The 26,638-nt window shown below is 40.5% G+C and overlaps 1 protein-coding gene across 1 annotated transcript in view; it reads right to left on the bottom strand.

The window, feature by feature from the left end:
- Positions 1-3,717: 3,717 nt before the first annotated feature.
- Positions 3,718-26,638, bottom strand: part of LOC149166401 (complex 1 protein, LYR family protein) — a 36,949-nt gene continuing 14,028 nt past the window's right edge. Inside the window, exons 2-3 of the mRNA XM_089431337.1 lie at positions 4,379-4,600; positions 3,718-4,169 (exon numbers count right to left, since the gene is read on the bottom strand). Coding sequence (XP_089287463.1) covers positions 4,056-4,169; positions 4,379-4,579 — 315 coding nt within the window. The 5' untranslated portion in view covers positions 4,580-4,600 and the 3' untranslated portion in view covers positions 3,718-4,055. The remainder of the gene's footprint in view (positions 4,170-4,378; positions 4,601-26,638) is intronic.

Below are 26,638 nucleotides of genomic sequence, written 5' to 3'. Positions count from 1 at the left end.
CTCTCTCCTAATGCCCTCCTTGGCACACACATCCCTAAAAGCATTCGAGACATTCTCCACCATTGTCACTCCTCAATGCTTTGATCTTCTTCTCAGTTTGGTTTTCTACCAAGGCCTTAAACTCCATGAACTTGGAGAAGACCTCCTCCTCCTTCCTCATAAAGAAGATCCATGTTTTCTAAGAATAGTCATTTATGAAAGTGACATAGTACATGTGTCTCATGAGTGATGGAGAAGAGAAGGGCCCACATACGTCTGAATGTACCAGCTCCAAAATCCCTTTGGCTCTGTTGTCTCAGCCCTAAAAAGATGACTTGGAATACTTGCAAAGTATGCACCCCTTGCACACATCATGTTTATCGAATGCGCACTATGGTAGTCCTGTGGCTATCTGTTGAAGGATCTTCAGCGCCCCATGACGCAGATGCCCCATGTGTATGTGCCAAAGCTCCCCCACGTCTCTTCTATGTGTACTTCCTACCTTGCTGCTCAAGGTTGTGCATGTCTCAACCTACAGCCTATAAAGATTCTTCATGCTCACACCAATATGCTTCATGGATCCAGAAGTTAAGTGCTTTAGGTAATCCTTACCTCTACTAAAGATAACATCATAACCCTTGTCCTCTAAGCTAACAACAAAAACAAGGTTCTTCTTAAGGTTTGGAACATAGAGGACATCCCTGAGATGGAGAGAGCTACTAGACTCCCTCTCAAAACTGACAGTACCTACTCCCCTAGTCATGTACTTTCCATCATCTCCTAGCTCAATGTGAAACTGCATGTCCTTCTCCTTCAGTTGGTTGAAATATTCCTTGTTCTCGATCATGTGGAAGGATGCTCCAGAATCAATGTACCATATGTTGTTTCCTACTGAGCTTGCCATGCAATCTATCAATGAGAAATATTTCTCAAATTGAGAAGAAAATACATCTACCTCAACGGATGCGGCCACATGGTCCTTACTGGACCCCTTCTTCCGATTAGGACACTTAGTGGCATAGTGCCCGAACTAGTGGCAATAGAATCATTTGATCTTGCTCAGATCTTTCTTCTTCTTCTCGCCCATCTGACTAGACTCGACCTTTCCATGGCCCTTCTTGCACTTGGCTTTACTAACTTTACCTGCCAAGGCAAAGTTCTCCTCATCCTCTGCTTTTGTTGATCTTCCAGCTCTCGTCCCTCTCCAAATTGGACGCAATCTGACCACAACCTTTCCCAACTAGGAAGATTCTCTTAACCACTGACTGCATCTTCGAAATTCTCTCGAAACTTATGAAGTCCCAATAGCGCAAGACTCACAAGGTCATTCTTTGTTATAGTCTCGCACACTCCAGCTAGTTCATCCCAAAACTAAATGAACTTAGAAAAGTACGTAATGATGGGCTCTCCTTTGCTCATCCAAAGACTTATTAACTTGTCCTTTAGGGCAAGCTTCTTGGCATCACTAGAACCCTGATACAAATCCAAGATGACTTTACACATCTCATATGTTGTCTTCTTTCCATGGAGATGAGGGACAATATGGTCTTTGACCCTCTCAAAAATGATCCTCCTGGCCTTAGTGTCATTCTTGTTATGTTGAATCAAATATTGGTGATTTGTGGATGGAACTATTTGATTCGCCACAAATTTTAGCACCCCATTACCTTCCAACTCCACTGAGATCCGCTCCCTCCATGAGCAGAAGTTAGAGGCTCCCTTTAAATAGTGATTTGCCATCAGTACTTGGAATGCCAAGCTGCTTATCCAAAAACTTCTCTTCAAAATTCTAGCACAAGCCTGCTCATTAGAGAAATTTTGAGGTCAAAAATTGGCCTCAAAACAAAAAAGTTCAACAAAAATCAACTTTATAAAAACCAATAGGATTCAATATGATGATGTCAACCATTTTTAGAGTAAAAATGTATGTATATATATATATATATATATATATATATATATATATATATATATATTCAACTTGTATTTTCAACTTATCTCCCTACAATTTTATTCAAATTTCGAGCGGGAGAACTCGTTGCATGCGGAATTTAATTTTTGCATCCAATGAGTACTCGTGTTGCATACTTTTGATGGACCCTACATGAAAAATATGAAATACATGAAAAAACGTGATTGCAAGGAGTACCAGTGTTGCATATTTTCAATGGACCCTAACAAAAAATGTGAAATACATGAAAAAACGTGATTGCAATCACATTTTTTCATGTATTTCACATTTTTCGTGTAGAGTCCATCGAAAGTATGCAACACGGGTACTCCTTGGATGCAAAATTTACGAGTGCTCCCACTCGAAATTTGAGTAAAATTGTAGGGAGATAAGTTCAAAATGCAAGTTGAACAAGTAGTTTTTTCCTTTTTCCCCTCCAAAACTTGATGAGGTAATCTAATCTTATTTTATTATTTCCACTATTATTTTATAATATTCCTTAGGAGGCCCATTTTAGACCTGAAAATTTCTCTAATGGACTTATCTATGCCCTTCACAAATTGAACAATTTTGGTGTTGGTCTTTATGCAAAACTCTACTCTGATACCATGATAAATTTTCTTTGAAACTTTGCCCACTAAGTTGAATCACTGAAAACAAGGCAACTGAAAACTGAAATCAAATTTACTTTCACCGAGATACAGAGTTCCTTAACAATCTATAAGCCGCAGAAAAACAACAGAGGTAAAAACACATGCACACAAATTGACACGTTTATTTACCCAAGAAACCCGAAAGAGAAAACTTGTTTTCTTTGTTGTGGTATTTTATTGATTTTCTTAAGCAAATTGGATCTATTACAATTCATATTGCTACTGTAGCCAGCAATCTACCTCTGAGAACACAACTGTTCTCTTGTTGAATAGCCTTGACTTGCCTTGAGAATTCTTGATCCCTGCTCCACAATCCTTGCGCATGGAAGCCCATATTTCCTTGTGCCCTTGCTCCTATTTCCTAGCACACAATTGGGCTCCTATTTTCTTGCCTAATTGTGGCCTCCTAAATCCTTATGCACAAGCTCCTCAATTCTGTGCACTCCACACACAAAGAATTGATCTCTCAAGAATGATGGATCTTGTGCCTTTGTTCTTCTCTTTATAGATAGAATTTGAGCATGCAAGGAGGCCTAGTCTTTAGTTTTGATTGCAAGTTAACTGAGAGTTCAACTTGTTCTCTCTCCAATCAACAGTGTAGTCTTTACTCGTTCTCTTTCCAATCAACACTAAAGACTTAACTCGTTCTAACTGAACTTGTCACTGCCACCCCGTCTTATAGTCAAACTAAAGAAGACTCCAACACTACGCATGCAACCTTGATGACCATTCCAGTAAATTGGAAGTCAACTCATCGAAACTGAAGTCTATCTCATGAACTTGCATCCATGCTAGAGAAAGACTAAGACAAGGTCTTCATCAGCTAAGGCACAAGCCAGAAGACCTTCCATCGCTACATTTTCAACAAAGAAGCCTCCTGCAATAATCTAGTCAATAAAATTATAGTTTCCTTATTCTCAATGGACTAAATGAAAACCAAAAGCAGACAATATCCTCATCAAGAGATTCAACAATACATTGCTTGCAGACTAACCCATTTTGGGTGGGGATCAAGTAGCAGAAACTTTAATATGGTTGTGTGGAAGATTTAAAGGGACTCACCTTTAAATTGGGGAAAAGAAATAAAGATGTATGAGATGTATCATCTTCATCATTTGGTGATGTAGAATACCATATATGATATATGTCTTCTTTTAAAAATTAATGTGTTCTTTCCAACCTAGTACATAAAAGCACAGACGAGCTTGCCTACAGTGCAAGAGATAAATCTAAAGGCAAACGTATCTCCATTCTGCATTAGTTGTTTGACATCGATATATTTAAGAAAGTACCCATAATTTCCATCTGCCATTCAAAGTTCATCTCCCTGTAGATCAAAATTTTTGTATAGTTTGAATAAGTAATAAACAAAGTAGGAGAAATTTTCAAATAGGTTTGTGCAGGATAGGAGAACACAAATAGGTATGTGCAAGATGAAATCTCCAAATTCATCCATAAAAGGCATTGTCAGCTTAATCCTCGTAAGGTTGTGGAAGCTGAAGTCCAACACTTGAAGCTGATTTTTTCAGTGTCAACTTCTTTTCTTCTTCCCGATCTATGGCAATGTTGTAAGAGAATAGTAGATCCTGCAGAAACCATAAAAAGTAAATGCTTTAAGAACTAGATTTCCATAAGGGAAAACAAAATAGACAGTTTCAATACAAATGAGAAAATTATAATAATGTCCAAGAATGATTGAAAAGCAGTCAATCAGAGTCCAGACTGGCAAAGACATCATGTATAGCATCTCACAGTAGAGCTTAAAGAATACACTTAACCAACAAAACAGCATTACCTTATGATGGTGGACACTATTAAGCAGCAACGCATAATTATGTGCAAGCTTCAGTTTCTGTTGAACAAGGGAAGAGTCCCGAATATCTTTGTTCTTTCTGAACTCTGCCATGATATATTCTTGGAAGTGTATTTTATTGGCATTACCAATATATGTACGCACTGCCCTCAAGAGATTCCGATAGATTCTGAATGCCTCCATTGAATTAGACTGCAACTTAACCTGTGAATTAAGCATTGCAATCAGCCTATACCATTGATTAACATTTAAGATTTACATAAATAATGGAAATAAGCTTGTTCTGGTTTAACATCAAATGGTACAAGCATACACATTTTACTGTAGAAATAGTTCTCATCCAATTGAACAAGTATATGGCAAATAGCATTATATACATAATAAATTTCGTATTTACACTCCGCTAAAGCATTAATCCATATTATTTTCAGTTGCAGGAATATCTTAAGTTCCTTTCTTGTAGATGCATTTCAATAGCATCAATGCTGCAACATCTCCATTGCTCTCACAGTAGAACATTGCATCGTTTTGTTTTGAGCCAAAGTTACATTTCAGATTGCTTTGTTTTGTTTTGAGCTAAAGTTACTTTTCAGATCAGATTTCTTGTTTGCAGATGTACATCAATAGCATCAATAGCCTATGAAGCAAACAAGGGCATGTTTATAACTTTATATGTATACCTTGTGATACCTATAGAATCCTGTAATCTTTGGTTGAGGGCAGCTTCTCCTGTTTGACCTTCTGCACAATCTAATCATTTGTATATAACAAGTATTTAATTCTCAATGGAACACACTCTACTCAGTATTCGACCTCTTCCTCGGGGAAGTTGATAGCTTCACAATTTCAGGGGCTAGTTTCAACTAAGTTACTATATTCACATTTTGAGAGAGACTGCTCAAAGTTGAAACTATACATAATGGTAACCTACAAAAAGACCATATTATCACCTATCTGTCCAATATTTATTCGGAAACTAAATTTAGATATATAATGTCCCAGAAAGAATATCAAGGATTTTATTCATTCTAACAAAAGTGCCACATAAGTATATGACAAGACATCCTATAGTGAACAATAAGGTTTTATGAGTACACTGTCTTGTCTTTTGTGTAATGTCAGTTGTTGAACGATGACAATGAGCTATGTATGGAATTGCTATTTATGAAATGCACATTGTGTTTGTGGAATAAGTACAGAACCTCTATTCATGTGCATGTATAACCCAAAAGTGAGCTTGGGATCTGTTAAGTAAAACTATGTTACATAAGGTGAATAATGTACTTGTGATTATGAATAAACTGGGATTAGAAATCTGATTACCATTAGCAGATTATTGTTTACGTGAGCCTGAACAATCTCAGTAGTCAAGATATTCCAAGAGAGAATGTTGACCAATCCCTTTAGAACCCTAGCAGGTTCCATTATGGCTACATCTAGGCGAAAACCAAGTAGCTGGTATCTTAGATGCCTTCTAAGAACCATGAAGAAAGCAGAAAAATAGGATGGTACAAAGATCTTCAAGGAACAGAAATCCACTAGTCCCCATGCTTGTCAATGTACAAGCCAAGGCCCAAGAGTGACAACCATGGGACTCAAGCAGGGACTTCATAAAGAGAGATTGTGGCTAAGGGAAAAGAAATTATCAACAAATCAGACAACTATATCACACATCTGAAGAAGCAGGCACAATCCCAACTACGCCAGCTTCAGATACAATAACGCTGAATTAAATGAATAAACAGCATAAGAATATAATGAAAGTAACAATGATTAGGTGCTTAATGAAAGAGCAGACAGACCTCATGGTTGTTAATAACCAAATTGAGTTTGGACACCACAAAACATCATAGCATGTTATCAATTGGCAACTGTCTTGACTCGTTTAAAAAAATGCAGTTCAAAATTTCAAACCCTCATTCAGGAATCTTTACTATTGCATTCAATCCAAAAGAGAAATTACTTTGCAAAACATGGCATGCTTCATGAAACAACGAGATGAAGCCCTGGGTAGAAGCAATGCCCACTTGATAGAAGCAATGCCCACTTTATAGAGGCAATGCCTGTGGGGGTGGGACAAAATAACAGGTTGGCAGAGGCAATGCATCCCCATATGTTATGGTCCAATATTTGATTGGAGCATCTTGCTTTTCATTTCATAATGATTGTATATAAATATACATTTATAGTCCTGTTTATCAAATCCACCGTTCAAATGCAATTTATCACATTCGAGATCGAGATACTTCATCAATCCTTTTTTGGTAGATGCATTCAATGCATAGGACTAGGGGTGATGGCCTCATATGAGAGCAGATTGCCCATTTTGCCTTGGTTTTTATGCCATTATGTATCTTTTTTACTATTCTCTGGCATTTTATATTTCAAATTGCTCTTTAACTTTATTTTCATTAGCATTAACCTCAAGCTTATTAGCCCCTTCTTCTCATGGGACTACTGAAAGGTGGACCTTAGAGGGGTAAATGTACAATTCAACCATGAACATGAGTATGAAGGAAAGAAGGAAAATGTTATGTATTGTGGGTATATGGACATGATATCCCCTTTTCAAGCACTCCCTAGTATGGGTATATGGACATGATATCCCCTTTTCAAGCACTCCCTAGTATTACAATTTACCCAATAAATGCCACACTTTACTAGAAGAGGGTGATGATTTCCAATTGCAGTAAAAACAAGGTTAAAGCACAAATAAAAAGTGTCTCAATCCATTCAACAAATGCCCCAATGATCAATGGGATGAATCCTATATATGAAAATAGCACCCATTATGAAGAATGGAAATAATGTACCTTGTAAGTGGCACCAAACCCATCTCACCTAAATTAGCACTAAGCAAGGCATCAGTGGTATCATTGATCATATGCACTGTGGAAAAGTAAATAACATACATGGCGGTTGGCTGAAATCTGCATCATAGGAGAAAAATTTTATCCTGTGGATACCCAAGCATGTTGGTGGGTAATGTTGCCTCAAAATCTAGCAGGCCTTGTGAGAGACCTCACAAAGCAAGAGCCATGCAAAGATGCAACAATGAAGTGCTTGCCACTATCACCTTAGCACTCCACTTCCTACTCTTTAGTGGAATTTCACCACATGGGATGCTTCCCAGTTTCTCACCTAAAGGATGTTCTAAGTCAATTGGCTCAAGGTGATGTTTGTGAGTGGCTATGCAAGGTACTTCTTCTATGGATTAGGGCACAATTCTTTATGTAAAAGGAAAAGCGTACCATAAGCTAAGTCTTGAAAAGAAGGCTCGACACCTAGGGTTTCAAGATGTAGCTCAACCAAAGTATATCTAGGCATGCACGTACAGAGAAAAGATTTACTTAAAGATAATATCAATAATAGGAGATGGAAAACCTTCAAATAAGCCCTCAGTTGAAGTTTCTATAGGATTAGGGTTTTATTAGGGCGTCAATTACCTAGGGTTAATGACATCAGCCATATTAGGGCAATTTTCACCATGCAAAGGCTAGATTTTGAATGTATCAAGTGAACCAAGATGAAAACAAGTCAAATCATCTCCAACATTTCTCTTCAAGCAATGATCTAGTGCATACCACTGTAGCATGCCCAAAATGAGCCACAAGTATATATAGCAATCATTGTGTAGACTCTAGAGAGATAGAATATAGAGTGAGAACCAAAGTATATTGAGCCATTTCTTGGAGAGCGATGCCATAGATCATAAGAGCGAGTCACCGTTTGGAGAGCAATGCCATAGAGGATAACAATAAACAGGAATATTGATACGGGCCAGAACCACCGAACATTAGAACCTTAGAGATTCACGAGCTATCTAATGCAAGTTCTTTGAGATAGAATGATAGCGTATTTGTATGCATTTTCGAATGGGTAACTTAATTTGAAGAGCTGACCTAAGATTTGCCAATGTAACCCTTGTTTTGAATAATATCGAATATATTTTATTTAATAATTGTCTACCCGAATGATTTTGTCACAACGTATAATAATAGGAGAGCCCACACATTAATAAGAAATATTTAATTTGAATCCTTCTTTGGGGCTTTTGTTGGGGCAGTCGGGTTTCTATGCGAAATTGGTCCCATAGCTGCCCAAATTTCCATCTGCATCATAAGTCTCATCTCGAATGTCCCATCATTGCTACATCATGTCTCATCTCGTCTCGTCTCGTCTCGTCGTGACTCATAGAAGAAGAATAATCAACAACCGATAGTAGGAGAGATCGATTAGATCCTGCAAACCCTACTAGTCTTCAGCTCAAGTTCCATGACCTTCATCTCAATTATACAGCAAGTCATCCATCTCATCACATTTCCTTTCAACTTGACTCCTTTGATCATCAACTGAACAATGATGTCTCGATCTAAAGAAGAAGAATCACCATAGGGGAGCTCCAACTACCACCCTATATCCAAGTACAATAGGCAAGATCCTCTTACCACAAGGGTAAGGATCACACTCTATCCTATTGATCTGTGACAATAGGTGAGAACTACTTACCATGAGAGGTAAGGATCACACTTTGTCCTATTGTCCTATGACAATAGGTGAGATCTACTTACTATGAGAGGTAAGGATCACACTCTATCCTATTGTCTGTTAATCCTTCCCACCTAGACCCTCAAGATTCAAGTGGTAGAACACCTGCATCCCATCACTTGAGCGAGATACTACTTACCATAAATGGTAAGGATCACACCCTATCTCAAGTCACCTCAACCCATTGGCCAAATGGGGAGGAACAATCCCAACAAGCCCAACTTGTGGGTAGGATGCCAACTGGGGTATACTCTGCCAAGTCCCAGACTTGATGGTAGGGGGAGATACCCACTTGTCATAAATGACAAGGATCACACACACGCCCTACAGTGACAATAGGCAAGATCTACTTACCACAAGGGTAAGGATCACACCCTATCTTATTGTCCAGAGTTCCCTCAACCCCAGGAGCTCTCTGGCTCAATTCCTCTCCCTGTGAGCTCAAACAGGGGGGAAGAGCATAGCTTAGTGTTCTCGATCAATCGTGACCCCTTCATCTCATTAGAGCCTTCACTAGCCTTACGACTATTAGTCTTAGCCTAGGAAACCGGATTCGTCCTAAACCCCCTGCGAATCCCGAATCCGGCGAATCCGACACGATTCGGTCCGGATTCGTGTCCAAATCACAGGACACGTTGTGTCCGTTTCGGACACGTCATGTCCAAGGGCGTGTCGCGATTTTCAGGGGCGTGTCGCGATTTTAGGACACGTGTCCGGTTTCCAGGACTCGCTAAGCTCAGCGTGGGTATGAAAAGGGCGTGTTTGCTCATTAATATTTTCATTTGGTAAGTGATTTGTGCTGTTGCAGCAAGGAGTAGAGCATTTTGGCAGCTTCATAATCAAGTCTAGGCCCTAGTATTGATATGCTATTCATGGTAATGTTAAATTCTTAAAGTAAAAGTGACATTCTCCTTAATCTTCATTTTCATCCTTTTACTTAAATTTTTAACATTACCATGAAATGACTCAGGATGTTTGAGAGTGGTTCCGGCCTCATTGGATTTCATATGGAGAAAGTAGAATTTTAGATTTCATTCAAAATCCAGCAGACTTATCAGTTTTTCAGGATTTTAGGATTGGGGGATTGCAATGTTTCCATTGAATTTTGTCATGTATTAGGGTATGGAACTCGTATTTAATCAAGAGCACCAAACCAAGAGCTTCTGAATATGTCGCTCCCGCTCCCATTTTCGCTCCCGCTCCCGCTCCCAAGTAACACTGTTCCTGATGATATGGGTCAGGACACCATTTTTGAGTTGGCATTGGCCAACATGGATCTCAATGATCCAGTGCTAGAGCCTGTTAGATTTGATGACTTAGAGGGGTCAGCCTCCATACCAGCAGATGCAAAGGCGACTATGGATACAGGGGAGGAGGAGGATGTAGAGGAGAGCAGTGGGGACCATGATGATGGGGACAGTGATGCTGATTCTGATGCTGATTGATGCCTTGAGGCTTGTATACCTGTAGTTGTTTTATATTTTCTATTTCTATTTGCCATTGGCATTGCACCAACACTACCTATGTAACACATTTTGATTTGATGACTTAATGAGAAAACTACAGTTGTCAGTGTGTTTATCTTACTATCTTGTAGTTGTAAGTTGTCTTTCAGTTATGAATTATGAATCATGATTTAAATTTTTAATAGATTTATCATTTATGTGACCAGTACCATTGACATTTATTTGAATTTTGTATGTACTATGCATGCTAATAGCTATAGATGAAGATCTATGTTTGAAATCAATAAATTTGTATCATTAATTAAAATTTGTGTAAGAAATATGATAATATTTAATTTTTAATATATATATATATATATATATATATATATATATATATTTATATTTATATTTTTAAATATATAAATATATATATATATATATATATATATATATATATATATATATATATATATTTTTTAGTAAAATAATATATAACGTGTCCTGTTCCGGGGGGTCAGCGTGTCCCGAATCCGACACCACGAATCCCGAATCCTACGTGTCCCGAATCCCCGTGTCAGGTGACTTAGGTCTTAGCCATAGTGCATGAAGCCTAGAGAATATCAATGACAAGCTCACATACTGCAATAAAAGGATCCAATTGTCTACCTGCTCATTAATCAAAATGTGATGGAGTCTCATTGCTCCTTTTTGCACCATATCTCGGATATAGTGATATATGATCTCAATGTGCTTGAAATTGTCATGGAACACAGGATTCTCTACATGTCGGAAACCATAATATGTCACAGTATATCATAGTCATGCCCAGCATATGTTCAAACAAATTTCAAAGAACTTTCTCAACCATATTGACTCACAACCTGCCATGCTAGCAATAATGCACACTGTCTCTCAAAGCAACAAACTGTTACGCCAACGAATCATCCAGGAAACCAAGGCAGACCTAAGGCAGCACTCAGATGTGCTCTTCCAATCAACAACATTCTCAGCATCAGTGTATCCATAAAGTCTCAAGTATCCGATGGAGTGTCTCAATTCATGAATGACTACATTGACTAGGTATCCCAATTCCAGCTTTGCAAGATTCCAACATACATATCCAGGGTCTATATGGCTCAAAGAACATACTACAAATCAAGAATGCGTCAAAACTATATTTGAAGAGGAGGCTCTCTCAACTGCTTAGTGTAAATCATCATGCCAAGTCTTTGACATCATACTTCCCTTGACAAGGAAGTCTGCATCACCTCTTTGTTACACTTCTAATCTCAAGAAGTGGACATAACTATATTTGAAGAGGAGGCTCTCTCAACTGCTTAGTGTAAATCATCATGCCAAGTCTTTGACATCATACTTCCCTTGACAAGGAAGTCCTCATCATCTCTTTGTTACACTTCTAATCTCAAGAAGTGGATCATCTTGGTTTCAAGAGTCAACTCCCTTTGGCACTGAATGCTGAGATGATCTTGATCTTGTCAGAAATAAATTGTCAGCATATAAAACCAAATATCAAAGACATACCTTCAATTATGAAGAGAGGTCGAGGTCTGCATCAGATGTCTATCATTCCAAGCATGCTAAGCCTAGGGGACTTGCTAGAGTCCATATGGAGCTTTCTTCAATCTGCAATCATGAGTCTACTATTCATGCCCCTTCAAGTCCTGAGATAACTGCAAATATGCTCCTTCCTCCATAGAGGAAGCTTACTTCACGTATATCTGATAATAATGCATTTGGCAACAGGAGCTAGGATCTCATCATAACCTTCTTTCTCTGAGAGCATACTTCTTATCATAGTTTGAACCATATCATGGAAGCATCAAACACTACTACATCTTAGTCATCAAGAATGGTCCTTGCATGAAGGACATATCGCTCTCAGCATCATATCAAACAGTTGCACACAATCTACTCCCTCTGAATAGGAAGCTTCTTCAATCATAGTTATCAACCAAGGAGATTGCAACCCTTCCTTCGAGGTCTTGAGCTCTTGTCCATTTTCAAGTGCCACTCTAATCATGGGATGGTTCCACATCTTCCTCAATCTCGATATAGAGGACTTAGTCCTCACATTCATCAGATATACTTGTGACCCCAGAACAAGAGCAAGAGCAATAATGGCAAAGTAAATAATCATAATGAAAGTGTACCTAGTGATGAGGCAAGATTGTCTTTCTTTTCTAGATGTAAGAGTGGCTCCTTCATTTTCCTGCACTAGCTCCCTCTTGGAGTTAACCCTTTTTGCACTACTTTGCATCTTGATGATCCTCAAGATGGATCACATCCTCATCCAAGAAGTTAGTGAAACAAATAAAACATATCACGGAAGCATCAAACGCTGCTACAGCTTAGTCATCAAGAAAGGTCCTTGCATGAAGGACATATCGCTCTCAGCATCATATCGGACAGTTGCACACAATCTACTCCCTCTGAATGGGAAGATTCTTCAATCATAGTTATCAACCAAGGAGACTGCAACCCTTCTTTTGAGGTCTTGAGCTCTTGTCCATTTTCAAGTGCTATTCCAATCATGGGATGTTTCCACGTCTTCCTCAATCTTGATATAGAGGACTTAGTCTTCACATTCATCAAATATACCTGTGACCCCAGAACAAGAGCAAGGGCAATAATAGCAAAGTAATTAATGATAATGAAAGTGTACCTGGTGATGAGGCAGGATTGTCTTTCTTTTCTAGATGTAAGAGTGGCTCCTTCATTTTCCTGCACTAGCTCCCTCTTGGAGTTAACCCTTCTTGCACTACTCTGCATCTTGATGATCCTCAAGATGATCACATCCTTATTCAAGAATTTAGTGAAACAAATAAAAATACTCATGCAGGAAGAATCACCAATAATCGAAAAGAGTAAATTAACAAGAATGGTGACACAAAGAAATGACATAAGTCTTGAAAGTACTTATCTTTAATATAGATTGTAGGAGGCTCTCAGCTGCCTCTTGATTCTGTCTTCCTCTTAGTCAGGAGACACCACTATCCATCTATCATATGTCAATGTTGTCTTTAAAAGAAATGCATCCTCTTGAGCATCACCTACATTCTCTTTCCGATCCTTTCAAGCCCAGTTACAAGATAATCACTGCAACACATCATTTCCTATTAGGTAGGAGACAAATCAAACTAGGGTTTCTCTAAATCTGTCATAGGTACTTGAAGAACTCAATGGCTTCTCTCTGATCAAGAAGAGCCTGCTTCACTCTAGGATTTCAATGTTATAGAACCCAAGCCATATCCAAGGCCACTTCAAGGGTTTCTCCCAAGCCCTAACCTTCTCTTGTAAGAACAAAGCCTCCCTAAGGTTCCCTTCAAACCCTAGGATTATTTTAGGTCTATGCCATCTTCATTTGCTTCTATTATTGGTGTCTTCAAGGGGGTGTTCTCAATTACTTTTCTTCAGCCCAACTCTGATACCATGTTAATTTTTAGCGCTAGATTGTTCGCTATTGTAGATAATTACTTTTATGAACTTTTTCAACATTTTCATATTAGATTCACCCCATAAATCATATCATGATTAGTAATTATGTAGAGAGAACAATAACATCAACAATCCAATCGAACAATAAAGGAAAAGAAGAAGAAAAGTATGCACAGTAGAGACACCATGATTTAGGTCAGAGACCAAGCCATGCTTTCATATGGTGCATAGCTCAACGATCCAAGCTTGCTTTTTATGATATAGCATTTATTTACCCCTAAAGATGAGTTAGTTTATCGCTCATTAGGGTTGGCAGATGCAAGGGTTCCTTATGATGGGATGGAGAATCAAGTGCTCAAGAACCAAGTGATTTCTTATGAGAGGGGTAGAGCTCATGCTAGGCTTTTGCCCATGCACTAACTATGTCTCAACCATCTTTTACATTTTAATTTTTGTTTTTCTTTTGTTGTGCACACCTTATGCTTTTTTTATTATTGTAGCTACATCAACCTCCAAGGCAAACTTTTTTGGCCCTACTCAAAGATGTGTATGTATGAGTGTCAAATCCCAATGAACTGATGATAGTTAACCCCAAGGATGAAGGTGGTATCAAGGGAATGATGAAAGGTGTTATGTATGGAATAGTTATGGACACGCTACTTCAATCCAAGTTTACCAAGTAGTGCCCCTCCTATAACCCTAAGGCCTTAGAGGAGGTCACACTGGGCTAGGGCTAAAGACTAACCCCACTGGTAATGTGAGAGAACAAGTTTACACTCAAGATCATTCAAATGCCCAAAACATTAAGTAAAAGCTCTTGATAGAAAAATGGTTAAAGTACCTGTCGAGTAGTAGCCCACCTTCATTCAAGAGGAATGTCAAATGGTGAGAGTTGAATGACTTGTGCAAATGGAAAAGGAATGTGTCATATCATCATCATTGAGTAATGTGTATGGTTGTTGGATGGTTGGCTGGCTATCCAAAATAGGAGAAAAAAAATTCCTATAGGGTCACCCATTTTATTTGGTAACAAGTAACACTACTCAACACTCATTTTAGGCCTATATGCATGTTGAGATCACTTAAAAAGGTTCATTGCATTTCATCTAGATTTGGATTTTGTTTGGGATTCTTCCTGTGAGAACATGTTGGCAAGGAGAATTGGAAAACATGGTTGTCATTGTTAGACTTTTAAAATCCAACAACTAATTTAATGAATTTTACTAAAGTGAAAGGAACAGCTACTGAACCTTCAACATACATTCATCAAATATACTAAGTTTACTGACTAAACTATCTACAGCTGAAAAACAAAATTGAAGACACAAGGCACATTCAAAAATACAACACAAGAAATTTTACCAAGAAAACCCCACCTGGGGAAAACTTACAAACTGTGTTCTCTATTATTTTTCTTCAGCGATAGCTCTTTCTAAAAATTACATGGAAGAGGGAAAAACTTCGCTTTACTCGAAAATCGACCAACACCCTTCTGCGCGCCAATTGGGCTTTATCTTCCCCACTTGGCCTCCCTCTGTTGTGCAATACGAATTTCGTACAACCTTGTATGACCTTTTGTGCAATTGCTCTACGCAAGCACTCACGCACTGTTGCTGGAAACACAAATATGGTGATGGTTATACCGCCTCTATTCTCTTGTTGGATTGTGTTGTATGTAACACTAGTGTTGGAACTCACTCTACTCTATTACTAAAGAGAGAACACAGTCATCTGATGCATAATGAACTAAGTATGCGCCCTTTCCTTCCTTTGAAGTCGACCTAGGCCCACCAACTCCACGAATGTCTGAGATTAAATCTCAATGGATGGCTGAGATCACTTCAATTTTTTACTATAAGAAAATTAAAATTTTCCTAAGTCAAAACAATGAGATAAAATGTACTTTGCGCCTTTGGCCCACCTGTGGATCCCCCTACTAAATTTAGTGCACCTCTAAATTTAGTTGAACCATTCCTCCTCTAACTCCATTTAACACTCCCTCTTAGAGAGGAAGGTGTTCTGTACTACACCTAGTTTATCTCTGAAGTAGATAAATCTACCCCTTGCCAATGCCTTGGTCAAAGTATTTGTTGTCTGCTCCTCTATAGACACATACTAGAGCATGACCTTTCCCCTCTAAACACAATCTCTGATATGGTGGTACCGGATCTCGATGTGCTTGGAGCAGTCATGAAACACTAACTTTTCAAAGAGCTTGATGCAGCTCTAATTGTCACAGTGTACGATTGTGGGCTTCAAGTTCTTATTGAACAACCCAAAAAGTAGTATCCCCAACCATATGGCCTCGTATGCTGCCAGGTTGGCAGCGATGTACTCGGCCTCAACTAAGCTCAATGTCATTGATCTTTGCTTCCTGCTGAACCAGGAAATAGTTGTTGACCCAACACTGAAGGTACAACCTGAAGTGCTCTTCCTGTTTGTTGAACCCCCTACCCAATCTGCATCTGTGAAGCCCTGAAGCGTCACACCATCAACCTACTTGTATAACAACCCAAAATCTATTGTGCCCCTGAGATACCTCAACACATGCTTGGCAACAACCCAATGCACTCTGCTTGGCTCAACCATGAATTGGCTCAACTGGTTGACTGCGAAGCAAATGTCTGATTGTGGGTTCACCAGATACATCAATGACCCTATGAGTTGCTTGATAAAAGTGGGATCAACTCACTCTTCTCCAGTAGCATCCACCTTCCACCAATTTGTGACTAGAGGCATGGTCATGGGCTTGCACTCCTGCATGTGGAACCTCCTAAGAATCTCATGTGTGTACCTACCCTATCCCAAGAAAATCTCCCCATCACCATGCCACACCTCCAGCCTAAGGAAATAGTGCATCAACCCTATATCCTTCATCTCAAACTCCTCTGCAAGATCTCTCTTGCAGTCACTGATGAGCTTCTTGTCCCCTGTCAATATTAAATCGTCAACATATAACACAAGAATGAGAGGTTGCCCCCCAACCACAATATAATACAAGTTAGGGTCAGCTTCACTCTTGGTGAAGCCCAATCCAAGAAGGTAGTTGTCTATGTAGGCATACCATGCCCTCAATGCCTACTTGAGCCCATAAGGAGCTCTCTTCAACCTGCAAACATGCGTGTCTCTATTGAAAGTTTCAAACCCCTCGAGATGCTCAACATATATCTCTTCCTCAACAACTCGGTTAAGGAAGGCAGTATTCACATTCATTTGGTGGATCTTCCAACCCATCTGCACTGCAATCACCAATATGGTCCTAATGGACGAATATCAGGCCATTAGTGTGAACATCTCATGATAGTCTATCCCTTCAACCTAAGAGAAAGCTTTGGCCTCAAATATAGCCTTGCACTTCTCCACCCTCCCTTCAGCTTCGTGCTTAATCTTGTACACCCAACGTGAACCAACCATTGATTTGCCAACCGATCTTGGCACTATCTCCCAAACATTGTTCATCATGATGGAGGAATATTCCTCCACCATGGCATATCGCCATACCAATTGAGAGGTTGTCGCCTTGTAGCTAGAAGGCTTTAAGTCTATCAACTTAGTCATCAGTGCCATGTATCTGATATATCTCTGCAGTTGTTTGCTCTACCTAAATGTGGAGCTTGGGGCTCCAACTCTCTCCTGAGCCTCCCTAATCAATTGCTCTGCCCACTTAGCTCATCCTCTCCCTATGCTGGGAGTCGCTAGTTGAGTACGCTCCACTTGCTCTACTCTCTCCTACTGTTCCCGCGTTTTCTCCTCATCTGTGTGTTGTTGGACCTGCCCAATAACTGGTCTTGATGAAATCTAAGGGGCTAGTTGAGCCTCTTGCTTGGGAGTTTACTGTTCCTCGTCCTATGTTACACCCTACTCTCGCTCCAAGGACTTCCTAAAAGCCCTTTCCTTCTCAAATCTCACATCACACCTAATCATTGTTTTCCTGAGTGATGGAATATACACCTGGTATGCCTTAGATGTTTCATTGTAGCCCACGAAAATACCCTTCTCGGTTGTAGGCTCCAGTTTCTTCTTGTTATCAGAAGACACATGGTAGTAAACAAGGCTACTAAAAATCCAGAAGTGAGATACATCATGCTTCTTGTCTGTAAAAGCCTCCTCTAGTGTGACTCTTCCTAGCACCCTATGTGGACTCCTGTTCTGCAAGAAGATTGCAATGTTGCATGCCTTTGCCCAAAGAAACATAGGCAGCCCTTGGTCATGCAACATGGCCTTAACCACTCCAACAATGCTTTGGTTCTTGCGCTTAGCCACCCCATTCTGCTAATGGTTATGAGGTGCAGTGAGCTCTCCCCTGATGCCCTCCTTGGCACACAAGTCCCTAAAGGCGTTGGAGATGTACTCCCCACCATTATCTGACCTCAACACCTTGCTCTTTCTACCAGTCTAGTTTTCCACCAAGGCCTTGAACTCCACGAACTTCGAGAAGACCTCATCTTTCTTCTTCATGAAGAAGATCCAAGTCTTTCTCGAGTGGTCATCAATGAAGGTGACATAGTATCTATATCCCATAAGGGATGGAGAGGAAAATGGTCCACAGACATCTGAATGTACCAACTCCAAAATGCTCTTGGCCTCGCTATCTTTGTTGAGGAAGGATGTCTTGGCATACTTGCCAAGTGTGCAACCTTTACACACATCATGTCTATCTACGCTACACTGTGGTAGCCCTATGGCAATCTCTCTCAAGATCTTCAGAACTACATGGTGTAAGTGACCCATACGCCTATGCCAAATCTCCCCTAGGTCACAACTCTGCTCACCAACTCCTCTGCTACTCAAGGTTGCCACAATATCAAACTGAATTTTCTAGAGGTTCTTCACCCTAACTCCGATCAGATTATAGCTACTTCGAAGTTGAAAGGCTTGATAAAGGCTTTTCCTTTGTTGAAGATAACCTCATAACCCTTGTTCTCCAAGGTTGAGACTGAAACAAGGTTTTCTCCAAGCCTGGGACGTAGATGAACAGTTGTTGAACTTTCAATATACATTCATCATATATACTGAGTTTACTAGTTGAACTATTTGCAACGGAAAAACAAAATTGAAGACACAAGCACATTCAAAAATTCAACACTAGAAATTTTACCCATGAAAACCTGCAAACTGTGTGTTCTCTATTATTTTTCTTCAGCAATAGCTCTTTCAAAAAATTACATGGAAGAGGGAAAAGCTTCCCTTCTCTCAGAAATCGACCAACACCCTTTTGCGCCCCAACTGGACTTTATCTAGCCCACTCAGCCTCCTTCTGTTGTGCACAATACGAATTTCGTACTACCTCATATGGCCTTCTGCGCAATTGCTCTGCATGGGCACTCACACACAACTGTTGGAAACACAAATCTAGAAATTGTGATGGCCATACGGCCTCTATTCTCTTGTTGGTATGCATTGTATGGAAACCCTAGTGTTGGAACTCGCACTGCTCTATCGTTGAAAAGAGAACGCACTCAAATGTATAATGAACAAAGTTTGCACCCTTTCCCTCCTTTGAAGTTGACCTGGGCCCACCAACTCCACAAATGGTTGAGATTAAATCTCAATGAATGACTGAGATCAATTCAATTTTTTACTATAGGAAAATTAAAATTTTCCAAAGTCAAAACAGTGAGATAAAGTGTAACGTGCGCCTTTGGCACACCTGTGGGTCCCCTTGCTAAATGTAGTGCACCTCTCAATTTAGCGGAACCCTTCCTCCTCTAACTCCATTTAATAGTCACTAGATGGAGGGAAAACCGGTCAAGCCTCATCGTAGCACAAAGAGAAAAATGAAATAGGCCAAAAAGGAGGTTACAAGGAACCATGTGGTAGACATGTATAGTACGTGAAACGAGCAAAGATGGAATATGGTCAAGGAATGGATGAGTGTTGGAAAGAGGGTTCAAACTAAGACGAGCTTGCAACAAAGCAATATCATCTTGCCCAACTCTTGCTCCCAAAGCAATGTTATCAAAACCAAACCAATCAACCTAAAAAATGTGAACTAGGCCAAAGATGGAAAAAAACGACCAAAAAACTAGTCAACAAAAGAATACATTAAAAAATAAACTTTGATTAAAAAGCATATGTATTCATGTGCATCCATATGATTCCAAAGCATTTGTACACGAATATCTAAAGTTTCTCATTTATATAAGCCCACAAGGGGGCAGCTCAATTGGTGATTGCCGTATTATGAAGTATTATGTAAACCATGAGATTCAATGTTCAAATCCCTTGTAGGTCAAGCCAACAAAATAAGAAATGTTTCTCATTTATATAGCAAGAGTGCATATAACCAAAATAGCACCAAGTCCAGTATATCTCTAAACCAAAACACATCAACAAAGAGGCTATAAATGGCCTATGGAGTTCTAAAATAAGCATAGTACTAATGTGTAACTATAGTGACATAGTCTAGACTCTAAACTCTACAATATTATATATATCGTACTGGTGTCTAATCGTGGTTGCATTAATTGTTGAACTCCTCTATCATGACTCTAGTGAAAATGTACCCTTCACTCAAGCCATGGAGACACTAAGGTCAAGATGAAGAAGTTCAACAATCAATGCAACCAACATGACGATACATAAATGGTTTAGTGCTCTTGATTAAATGCCAATTCCACACCTTCATACATGATAGAATTCAGTGGAAACCTTGTAATCCTACCAATCCTAAAATCCTGGAAACTATCAAGTCTACTAAATTTTAAATGGGATCTAAAATTCTACTTTCTCCATGTAAAGTCCAATAAGGTTGGAACCACTAGAAAAGTAAGAGGATAGAAAAGTTGTTAATTTTAGATAACAATGGTATGTTTTATGCTTAAAAGCAATTTACTTCAATTTTCTTATTAGCCCAATATCAATTTCCAGATTAGCAACCACATTAACATGACAGTAAATGCAGATAGAACATAAATAAAAAAGTAGAAGACAAGCCAAGACAAGAGGACACAAGATATGGCGCCAGCCAGGGACAAACCCCAATGTGGGGAAACCCTTTGATCAATTCTTCTTATTATTCTTCAAAAGTTCAGCGGAGAGAGAGAGTACAATATGCAATATTCACTTTGCCCAACCAAAGTGAATTTTGTCTAGTCAAATAGCAGCCACAAAAAACCCTAACCAGAAAGTCAACGTTGGTCAACAGGCAGATTTCGACCTCCAAAACAGCTCAGTCAAACTCGGTCAACTCGACCTCTAACAGCGAATCAAATCAGCGCAAAACAGTCCGGAAAAACTCAGTCAAACTTGGTCAACACAAAGTCAACACTGCAGTCAACGCTAGTCAAACAATACGGACTGCCTCGATTTTTGTGCCCATAAATGCGACCTACCCAAACAGAAAGAATCCCACAAATCCGCAGTCAAAGAAAGTCAACACTGCTAGTCAACGCTTGGTCAAACTATCCCTGAAATTCAATCAACACAGAAAACAGTCTTCTTCTTCGCACGTGTGGAGAGAGGTTGTCCTGAAATCCGTACCCAATCATAAGAGGAGAGAGAGATGTGTGAGAAGGTGAGTGATGTCCAAATGAGGCAAAGGCACCTTCTATTTATATGCAAATGTTGAGGATGAATAGACGTGACTGTTGGGCTTCTGAGCCTACATTAGTTTGTTGGCCGACCTTGACAATTTGTCCATAAACAAAATAAATTCATAATTCCATTTGTACATGTCAGAATGAGATGATCTTTAGATCAATCCTACACCTCTCAAAGAGAGGAATCCAATAAAAATATCAGTTGCATCATATGAGTTGTCCAAGGTGGAGTTTGGCCCTAGTTGCCAAATTTAACACTCCCTCTCAACTAGGAGGAACTCCACCTGCCAAACCATCTGACAATCTGTACCATCCCTGCTCTGCTCTACTCTGCTGAACCATGAAGAAATAATGAAGAAGAAAATGATCAAGAATGTATCATACCATTCTCCACTAACCCGAAGTCAGTCTCCAATAATCGAGAGTGTATCATACTACTCTCCACTGACCTGAAGTCAGTCTCCATTGATCCCAGATCAATATCAAACATCCTAGCATAGGGAGTACAGTAGTACACGATGCATCCATCGGTAGTACTATGGTCCCTATCCTCATTTCCCTACTCATTGACCAAATGAGAGGTACTTCCCATGAGTCCCAGACTGCATGGATAGCATGTGCCGGCAGGAGAAGGTGAACCACTCATCCTGCTCATATGCCATAGGAAAAGGTGAACCACTCATCCTATGCATATCTCAACATGGGGTACCACAAGGGAAGGTGAACCACTCACCCTGTACATCGTGCACCACTAGGGGAAGGTGAACCACTCACCCTATGGTCGCTCATCACTCCAAGAAGTACCCCAAGCACCCCGAAGCTCCCAGAGCTCAATATCCATCTCATACAGGACCCTCATAAAAGGGTTTCTCCACGACTCCAAGTCATTCACGGAAGGTTAAGAATTTGACCTTCCCCAGGGGCTTCGTAAAAATCTCTGTGACCTGATCATCAGTCCCAATATGGCTAAGCCTTATTGCTCCCCGTTGTACCATATCCCGAATAAAGTCGTACCTGATATCAATATTCTTGGAGCGGTCATGAAACACAGGATTCTGAAAAAGACGAATCCCACTTTGGTTGTCGAAATAGATCACAGTGGTACTAGCACATGTCCAAACAGCTCACTAAAAAGCTTCCTCAACCAAACAGCTTCACAGGAGGCCATACTAGCAGCAATGTAATCAGCCTCAACGATGGTCAAAGTAACTAACTTTTGCTTCCTTCTCATCCAGGATATCGAAGCAGAACCTAGAGAGAAGCAACATCCAAATGTGCTTTTACGATCCACCACACTGCCAGCCCAGTCAGCATCAAAATAACCATGGAGCCTTACATTCCCGACAGTGTATCTCAATCCATAGGTGATTGTGCCCCGAAGATATCTCAAGAGATTCTTGGCAGCAATCCAGTGTATGTGATGAGGCTCGACCATAAATTGACTCAATGTGTTCACTACAAAACATATGTCCAGACAGGAGTTCACCAAGAACATCAGGGCCCCCACGAGTTGACGATACTCAGAAGGATTTCCCAAATCGGGCCCAGCAACACTTCCGCATAACTTCTTGAAGTTAAGTTCCATCGGAGTAGTCACGGACTTGCAGTCCACCATCCCAAATCTTTCAAGTAGCTTCACAATGTATTTTCCTTGAGAAAGGAAAATCTCACTTGGCTTTTGCCAAACCTCCAACCCTAGGAAGTAGTGCATCAGTCCTAGGTCCTTCATCTCGAATTCGGAGCCAACTCCCTCTTACATTGATGAATAAGAGGGTCTGCACAAATCAGAAAGAGATCGTCTACATAAAGTACCAAGATGAGAGGTCTATCATTCTCAACCTTAAAATAAAGGTTCAGATCAGCTTCACTTCTCGTAAATCCCAGCTTCATCAAATAGTTGTCGATCCTCTCATACCAAGCTCGGGAGCTTGCTTCAACCCATAGAGGGCTTTCTTCAACCTGCATACATGTGTTTGACGATCTTGAACTTCGAACCCCTCGGGTTGTTCTACATAGACTTCCTCCTTAATTGAACCATGTAAGAAGGTGGTCTTGACATCCATTTGGTGTAGATTCCATCCTTGCGAGGCAGCAAGGGCTATAATCGAATGGATGGTGGTGTATCGGGCAACAAGTGCAAATATTTCATTAAAGTCCACACCTTCCTTTTAAGAGAAGCCTCGAGCAACAAATCTAGCCATGTACTTTTCAGCACTTCCATCAACTCCATGTTTGATCTTGTAGAGCCATTTCGAGGTGACAACGGATTTGTCCTTGGGTCTAGGGACCACATCCCAGACATCATTCTTCATAATCGACTCATACTCTTCATTCATAGCATCCTTCCAAACTTGGTGCTTCACAGCTTCTTCGAATGTGCCAGGCTCAGATTGAACAATGGTGTTCATTGTAGTTAAGTACCCTTGGTACCTATTTGGCTTCTTGCTTTCACGAAATGTCCCCCTTGGTGCAACAAGCTTCTCGGCATCTTCGAGAGTCTCCCTAAGCCATGAGGGTCTCCTTTTCGAGGAGGACGGCCCATGAGGGGGTAGATCAATGTGATCCATTGGTTCTTCAACATCGAGCTTTGGCTCATCTTGCGGTTCTCCCTGTTTTCCTGAATCTGCTTCTTTGTCCTTCCTTGAAGAGGAAGGTCACTAATCTTCCCAAGGGCAGCATCCTCATCGAAGGTGACATCATGAGTTATCTCCACTTCTCTTTGACCAAGCACATAGATTCTATATGCCTTGGAAGTTTCACTGTAGCCCACAGATGTTCCTTTCTTCTCAGAAGCATCTAATTTGCTTCTCTTTTCTTTCGGCACATGAAAATATACGAGACTACCAAAAATTCTAAAGTGCAAAACATCAGGTTTCTTATTGGTGAAGGCTTCTTCGAGAGTTTTGTAGTCTAGCGCTTGATGAGGGCATCTATTTTGATGCATACACAGCAACGTTTGCAGCTTTGGCCCATAAGAACTTCAAAAGGCTTTGATCATGAAGCATGGCACGAGTGGCTTCTACGATAGAACGGTTCTTCCTTTCAACAACACCATTTTGCTTAGGAGTATATGCAGTAGTAGTCTCCCTCTTAATGCCATCCTCTTTATGTTAATTTTTGGTATTTTCTATGCTTAAGAGCAATTTACTTCAATTTTCTTGTTAGCCCAATATCAATATCCAATTTAGCACTGTGGTTTGTTGCATTACTGGTTAGGGCAGCAATCTTCAGCCCTCATCCTCCATACAGTCAACAATACAAGCCTTCAAAGGCTGTGGTGCACCAAGGTGAGACTCCACCATTGCCACGTTGTCCAAGTCTGGCTTGATATCCTTAATGCAACCCTTAGAACAGCCTTTGCTGCTGGCTATGGCCTGCGGCCTAGCCCAGCAGCAAGTTAGGCCTACGGTCCTCCATCAAACAGCTTACAAACACCATCAATGCAGCAGTATCTAGCCTACAAGAACTCGGCTTGCTGTCAACACTTTCTAGCACCCAATCTGCATATGTATCTAGCCCTACGTTGATCTGTTATGAGCCTATAGGGCAGATCTCTTCAACGCATTTCTTCACTTTATGACTGTGGCTTACCAACCTTGCAAACAGTCCTTAAGGCATGTCTTAGATGGCTTCTTTCACCATGTTGTCACCTACAGCAAACCGAATTTCTACACTGTCCTTTTTAGGCATGTTAAGGCTCTTTCTTTGCTACGGATCAGGCCTCTCTTTGCTACGGATTAGGCCTCTCTTTGTTGCGGATTAGGCCTCTCTTTGCTGCGGATTAGGCCTCCTCCTTGTTGTGGATTAGGGATCTTCTTAACCGCAGTTTAGGGCCTTCCTTTTGACTGCGGCTATGGCCTCTTGACTGCGGATTAGGGTCTCCTTTTGACAGTGGATTAGGGCTCCCTTTTGTTGCGTATTGGAGCTCCTCTTGACTACGGATTAAGGGCTCCTTTAGCTACGAATAAGAGGCTTCTTTAGACTGCGGCTAGATCTCTCTTCTTCATGACTGCGGCTAGGGCATGGCCTCTTCTCCTTCATGACTGCGGCTAGGGCATGGCCTCTTCTCCTTCATGACTGCGGCTAGATCTATGGCTAGGGCTCTCTTTGATGACTCTTTCCACTATGTCTTCCTTGAGAGAAGACAAACCCAAACAAGTGGAGAGAGATCATAAGATGTTGTGCCTCAAATGACTTGAGGTCTCCTCTATTTAAATGCAACGTTGAGGTTGAGCTGGGGGTAATTTGCTTGCTAGCCGACCTTGACAAATTGTCAATAATACAAATAAATTCATATCTCCATAAATACATGTCAGAATCGGATGATCTTTAGACCAATCCTACACCTCTCGGAGAGAGGAATCCAAGAAAAATATCAGCTTCCATAAATAACGTGACTCACATGGAGTTTGGCCCTAGTTTCCAATTTTAACAGTCCCTCTCAACTAGGGATAACTCCATCTGCTAATCCATCTGTCAGTCGGTACTATCTTTGCCATCAATGCACTGCTCTGCTCTGCTGAACTATGAAGAAGAAGAAGTGATCGAGAATGTATCATACCATTCTCTACTGACCCAAAGTCAGTCTCATATAAAGAGAGTGTCTCATACCACTCTTACTGACCTGAAGTCAGTTCCAATTGATCCGAGATCAATATAGGTCATCCTAGCATAGGGAGTACGGTAGTACACGATGCACCCATCGGTAGTACTATGGTCCCTATCCTCATTTCCCTACTCATTGGCTAGATGAGAGGTACTTCCCATGAGTCCCAGACTGCATGGGTAGGATGTCTCAGCAGGAGAAGAACCACTCATCCTGCCTACATGTCGCCATGGGGTATCCCAGGGGAACGCTGAACCACTCAACCTGTACACAACAAATCACTAGGGGAAGGCTAGATCACTCACCCTATGATTGTGTCTCAGCAGGAGAAGGATGAACCACTCATCCTGCCTACATAGCAAACCACTAGGGGAAGGTTGAACTACTCACCCTATGGTTTCTCATCGCTCCAAGAAGTAACCCATGCCCCCCGGAGCTCCCAGAGCTCAATATCTATGTCATACAAGACCCTCAGGAGAGGGTATCTCCACGACTCCTAGTCATTCTCGGAAAGTCAAGAATTTGACCTTTCCCAGGGGATTCGTCAAATTATCGCTGACCTGTTCATCAATCCCAATGTGATGGAGCCTTATTGCTCCTCGTTGTACCATATCCCGAATCAAGTGGTACCTAATGTCTATGT

Source organism: Pinus tabuliformis, chromosome 5_1 (genome assembly GCF_031772625.1).
Source record: "Pinus tabuliformis cultivar Carrire ecotype Pingquan chromosome 5_1, CPIR1, whole genome shotgun sequence".
Classification (NCBI taxonomy): Eukaryota; Viridiplantae; Streptophyta; class Pinopsida; order Pinales; family Pinaceae; genus Pinus; species Pinus tabuliformis.
The sequence above is the reverse complement of the archived record's forward strand: the minus strand, read 5'-3'. Positions and strand labels throughout refer to the sequence as shown.